Here is a 5988-nt window from a genome sequence, read left to right on the forward strand (position 1 = left end):
GTTCCAGCTGAGAGTTTATTTTAGTTAAATAGGTTAGGCAGGACCAGGGGGCACAAATTTAAGTTGTATTGGGCCAGATCTGGGTTAGAGGTCAGGAGGTAAACAGGAGAGTAGTAGGCCTCTGAAACATTCATGTGACGAATGCACTCACTGAGTCCCTCCAAGCGAGAGCTGGATTTGTTTCTGGCTGCGGTGGAGATTAACTCTTACAGAAGGGTAGGTACTGCAGATGATTTATGGTCAGAGCGATCTCCTGGACGAATTTCGATCGCCTAGATGAGTCGGAGAGGAATTTACCAGATTTCCCCCCCCCCCCAAATTGGCCTGGGATTTTTTTATCTGTTTTTTTTGCCTCACCCAGGAGATCACAGGGTTTGGAGTGAGGTGGAGTGTATATGTTGTGATACACAAGGTATCGCCATTGTGTGGGACAGGCTGGATGGCCCAGATGTCCGTCATTGTCCGTATGACTCAGTGAGCGCAGTGCGGGGCTCTGGTGTCCCTCAGACAGTCTCCCCCCCGGCCTGGCCGAGGGTCCGTGATTATACCCGAGCACCCTTGGCCAAATATTAGTCGCCGCAAACTGGAAGTAAAAAGCAGAATTAAAACTCCGACACAGGCGTTTGGAGTTACGCAACAGCTTGAGTTCCGCGACGCTCCGTGAGATTCCGCGGTGGATCACTTCGGGCCGATCCCCAGCCCGGCGGATCCCGGCGTTAGATCCCAATAAAGAGCAGGAGCCACTGGGGAAAAAGAGAGAAATCGAAAAACTCAGTGTCTGCACCTTCTCACATCCTTCCTCTCCCACTTTCCCAGCGCAGAGACCCCTTCCAGGCTGGCACCAACCGTCCACAGTTTGATGGTCACACCTCCCCCCTGTCCCCAGTTGGAATGGACCACCCCGTCCACAGTTTGGAATGGACCACCCCTATCCCCAGTTAGAATGGACCACCCCTGTCCCCAGTTAGAATGGACCACCCCTGTCCTGATTTGGAATGGACTCCCCCCTGCCCCCAGTTGGAATGGACCCCCCCCTGTCCCCAGTTGGAATGGACCACCCCGTCCACAGTTTGGAATGGACCACCCCTGTCCCCAGTTAGAATGAACCACCCCTGTCCTGATTTGGAATGGACTCCCCCCTGCCCCCAGTTGGAATGGACCCCCCCTGTCCCCAGTTGGAATGGACCACCCCTGTCCCCAGTTGGAATGGACTCCCCCCATTCCCAGTTGGAATGGACACCCCCTGACCCCAGTTGGAATGGACTCCCCCTGACCCCAGTTGGAATGGACCCCCCCCCTGTCCCCAGTTGGAATGGACCACCCCGTCCACAGTTTGGAATGGACCACCCCTGTCCCCAGTTAGAATGGACCACCCCTGTCCTGATTTGGAATGGACTCCCCCCCCCATTCCCAGTTGGAATGGACCCCCCTGACCCCAGTTGGAATGGACCCCCCCTAACCCCAGTTGGAATGGACTCCCCCTGACCCCAGTTGGAATGGACCCCCCCTGACCCCAGTTGGAATGGACCCCCCCCCCTGACCCCAGTTGGAATGGACTCCCCCTGACCCCAGTTGGAATGGACCCCCCTGACCCCAGTTGGAATGGACCCCCCCTGACCCCAGTTGGAATGGACTCCCCCTGACCCCAGTTGGAATGGACCCCCCCTGACCCCAGTTGGAATGGACCCCCCCCCTGACCCCAGTTGGAATGGACCCCCCCCCTGACCCCAGTTGGAATGGACCCCCCCTGACCCCAGTTGGAATGGACTCCCCCTGACCCCAGTTGGAATGGACCCCCCCTGACCCCAGTTGGAATGGACCCCCCCTGACCCCAGTTGGAATGGACCCCCCCTGACCCCAGTTGGAATGGACCCCCCCTGACCCCAGTTGGAATGGACTCCCCCTGACCCCAGTTGGAATGGACCCCCCCTGACCCCAGTTGGAATGGACCCCCCCTGACCCCAGTTGGAATGGACCCCACCTGTCCAGAGTTAGAATGGACCCTTCTGTCCCCAGTTGCACTGTGACCCTGTGCCCCATTGGGCGAGGCCCTCAGCTGCCCGCCCCCCCCTCCCCCACCTCTCCCAGGATCACCCGCTGCGACTCACCTTGTTGATGTTCTGGGGCTCTGGGCTGTCACCTTCACTCTTCAACCTCTCATAAATGGCTGAAATGAAACAAAATGGAGAGTGTTATCGGCAGCTCGATGCCGGTGGTTATACCCTGCGGTGCGTGCAATGCACAGTAACTGACGCTGCCCGGTTGATAAAGTATCAAAGCTGGATCTGAGCAAATATTGCCCTGGAGTGAAGGGTTCACACCCCGAGGCACCGGTTAAACACGGGGCAAGCTGGGGAACATCTCCAGCCAAAAAGAAAGACTTGCATTTATATAGCGCCCTTCACAACCTCAGGACGTCCCAAAGCGCGATACTGCCACTGAAGTACTTTTGGAGTGTAGTCACTGTTGTAATGTGGGAAATGCAGCAGCCAATTTGCGTACAGCAAGCTCCCACAAACAGCAATGTGACAATGACTAGATCATTTGACAAGACTGTTTGCAACCTAGGTGTCATATTTGACCGTTTCCAGCCACATATCTGTGGTATAACTAAAACCGCCTTTATCCACCTCCGTAACATCGCCCGTCTCTGCCGCTGCCTCAGCTCTTCTGCTGCTGAAACCCTCATCCATGCCTTTGTTACCTCCAGACTTGACTATTCCAATGCACTCCTGGCCGGCCTCCCACATTCTACCCTACGTAAACTAGAGGTGATCCAAAACTCGGCTGCCCCGTGTCCTAACTCGCACCGAGTCCCGCTCACCCATCACCCCCCTGTGCTCACTGCCCCCTGACCTAACTCGCACCGAGTCCCGCTCACCCATCACCCCCTGTGCTCGCTGCCCCGTGTCCTAACTCGCACCGAGTCCCGCTCACCCATCACCCCCTGTGCTCACTGCCCCGTGTCCTAACTCGCACCGATCCCGCTCACCCATCACCCACTGTGCTCACTGCCCCGTGTCCTAACTCGCACCGAGTCCCGCTCACCCATCACCTCCTGTGCTCTCTGCCCCGTGTCCTAACTCGCACCAAGTCCCACTCACCCATCACCCCCTGTGCTCGCTGATCTACATTGGCTCCCGGTTAAGCAACAGCTCGATTTCAAACTTCTCATCCTGGTTTACAAATCCATCCATGGCCCTCGCCCCCCTCCCTATCTCTGTAATCTCTCTCAGCCTCACAACCCCCCCAGAGATCTCTGGACTCCTCTAATTCTGCCCTTCTGAGCATCCCTGATTATAATCGCTCCACCATCGGTGGCCGTGTCTTCTGTTGCCTGGGATCCAAGCTCTGGAACTCCCTCCCTAAACCTCTCCGCCTCTCTACCTCTCTTTCCTCCTTTAAGATGCTCCTTAAAACATACCTCTTTAAACAAGTTTTTGATCATCTGCCTTAATTCCTTTTGTGGCTCGGTGTCAAATTTATCTGTTTGTCTGTGAAGCACCTTGGGATGTTTTACTACATTAAAGGCGCTATATAAATACAAGTTATTATTATCTGTTTTTGTGATGTTGATTGAGGGATAAATATTGGCCCCAGGACACCGGGGATAACTCCCCTGCTCTTCTTCAAAATAGTGCCGTGGGATCTTTTACATCCACCTGAGAGAGCAGACGGGGCCTCGGTTTAACGTCTCATCCGAAAGACGGCACCTCCGACAGTGCGGCGCTCCCTCAGCACTGCACGGGGAGTGTCAGTCTGGATTTATGTGCTCAAGTCTCTGGAGTGGAACTTGAACCCGCGACCTTCTGACTCAGAGGCGAGAGTGCTGCCCGCTGAAGGAACGCAGTCTGTGACACATGGCCCCGCTGAGCGGCTGGCCAGAGGAGAATTCCTGGAGGAAAACTGGAGGGCAGGTGGCGGGGGAGGGAAGAGGGGGAATATCAAGTGAATAAATTACTCACCGAACAGCTTCTGCAGCTTGGCTACACAGCTGGTGAAGTGACTGAAGCAGATGGTGCTGGTGCTGGTGCTGTGCCGTAACCAAAGCTCGCGGAGAACCCGGGAATCCAACTCAAACCCTGGGAGCGGCAGAAACAGATCCACGTTATACACCGAGTGTGGGGGGGGGCACTGCCGGCCTGGAGAGGGCAATGCTCGCTGGGGGGGAGAAACGTGAAGGCTTGGTGGGGGGGGGGCGTGAAGGCTCGGGGGGGGAGGTGCGTGAAGACTCGGGGGGGGGGGGGGAGGTGTGTGAAGACTCGGGGGGGGGGGTTGTGTGAAGGCGCGGGGGGGTGTGTGAAGGCTCGGGGGGGGGGGTGAAGACTCGGGGGGAGGTGTGTGAAGACTCGGGGGGGGGGGGTGTGTGAAGGCTCGGGGGGGTGTGTGAAGGCTCGGGAGGGGGGGGGGTGTGTGAAGGCTCGGGCGGGGGGTATGTGAAGGCTCGGGAGGGGGGGGGGTGAAGGCTCGGGGCGGGGTGTGTGAAGGCTCGGTGGGGGGGGGGTGAAGGCTCAGGGGGGGGGGGGTGTGTGAAGGGCCGGGGGGTGTGTAAAGGCTCGGGGGGGGGTGAAGACTCGGGGGGAGGTGTGTGAAGACTCGGGGGGGGGGGGTGTGTGAAGGCTCGGGGGGGTGTGTGAAGGCTCGGGGGGGTGTGTGAAGGCTCGGGGGGGGGGGTGTGTGAAGGCTCGGGCGGGGGGTATGTGAAGGCTCGGGAGGGGGGGGGGGTGAAGGCTCGGGGCGGGGTGTGTGAAGGCTCGGTGGGGGGGGGTGAAGGCTCGGGGGGGGGGTGAAGGCTCGGGGGGGGGGTGTGAAGGCTCGGGGGGGGGTGAAGACTCGGGGGGATGGGGTGAAGACTCGGGGGGGTGGGGTTAAGACTCGGGGGGGGGTGAAGACTCGGGGGGGGGTGAAGACTCGTGGGGGGGTGTGTGAAGGCTCGGGGGGGGGTGAAGGCTCGGGGGGGTGTGTGAAGGCTCGGCGGGGGGGGGGAAGGCTCGGGGGGGGGGTGAAGGCTTGGGGGGGTGCAGGGTGCACGCTCGGGGGGGGGGGTTGCGTGGATGGCTCGGGGGGGGGGGGGCGGTGTGTGAAGGCTGGGGGTTGGGGGAAACGTGAAGGCTCAGGGGGAGGGGGGGACTTGAAGGATGGGGGATGGGGGGGGTTCTTGAATGCTTGTGGGGAGATACCTTAAGGTCTCGGTGGACAGCAGATACTTGTAGGGTCTGGGAGAGGGAAGATATCTTAAGGTCGAGGGGGAGGAGTGATACCTCTCGGCTCAGGGCGAGGGGAGATCTCCAGGCCCTGAGGAAGCCAGGATTCTAGTTTCCCGAGGGTAACGCTCTTTATCCCCAGCCCACTGCCCTCTGACCTTGCCCCCTCCCTCAGGGCTGTGTTGATGCTCCGGTGAGCCCCAGGGTGACTCTCCCGCAGAGAAGGTGGCCGAGGTCAGTGGGATTCCCCGGAGCGGTCAGTCCGCGGTTCCTATTCCCACACGGGATTCGTCCCCCCACCCCGCGCCCCGAATCGGAGGAGGGCGAGCTGGGGAGATCGTGTGTCGATGGCTGGGAGCTCACGGTGCTGCCTCGGGTGTGACAATGACCAGGGCGGGGGGGGGGGGCCTACACACATCCACACCCAACCTCCGCAGTCCGGAGTGTCCGGCCCGAGCTGGACACAGAGGTCACTCCGCGTCTGCCGGCCAGCGGAGGCTCGGCGCTCCGGCCACGCGGAGGGGGATCTCCGGAGACGGCCCGATACCGCGCAGTCAGTCTCACCCGCCAGAGACAGCGCTGGCCGCAGGTCAATGGAGTTGAGGAGGCCGGAATCTTTATCCGCAAACTCGTCGAAAATACCCTGCAGTCACAAAACGGGAATCGTTAACTGGACACAAGCCCCCCCGATAATCCCCAACATCCAGGTGACCACAGACACTCGTCCATCTCACTCTCCCTCGCACCGCACTCGCCGCGAGATGGTCTACCTACCATCCCCCAC

The 5988-nt window shown here is 59.7% G+C and overlaps 1 protein-coding gene across 1 annotated transcript in view; it reads right to left on the reverse strand.

The window, feature by feature from the left end:
- Positions 1-716: 716 nt before the first annotated feature.
- Positions 717-5988, reverse strand: part of LOC139239039 (calpain-2 catalytic subunit-like) — a 57080-nt gene continuing 51808 nt past the window's right edge. The window contains exons 18-21 of the mRNA XM_070867544.1: positions 5769-5847; positions 3966-4082; positions 2109-2167; positions 717-743 (exon numbers count right to left, since the gene is read on the reverse strand). Of these exons, the coding sequence (XP_070723645.1) occupies positions 717-743; positions 2109-2167; positions 3966-4082; positions 5769-5847 (282 nt within the window). The remainder of the gene's footprint in view (positions 744-2108; positions 2168-3965; positions 4083-5768; positions 5848-5988) is intronic.

Source organism: Pristiophorus japonicus, chromosome 26, assembly GCF_044704955.1.
Source record: "Pristiophorus japonicus isolate sPriJap1 chromosome 26, sPriJap1.hap1, whole genome shotgun sequence".
Classification (NCBI taxonomy): domain Eukaryota; kingdom Metazoa; phylum Chordata; class Chondrichthyes; family Pristiophoridae; genus Pristiophorus; species Pristiophorus japonicus.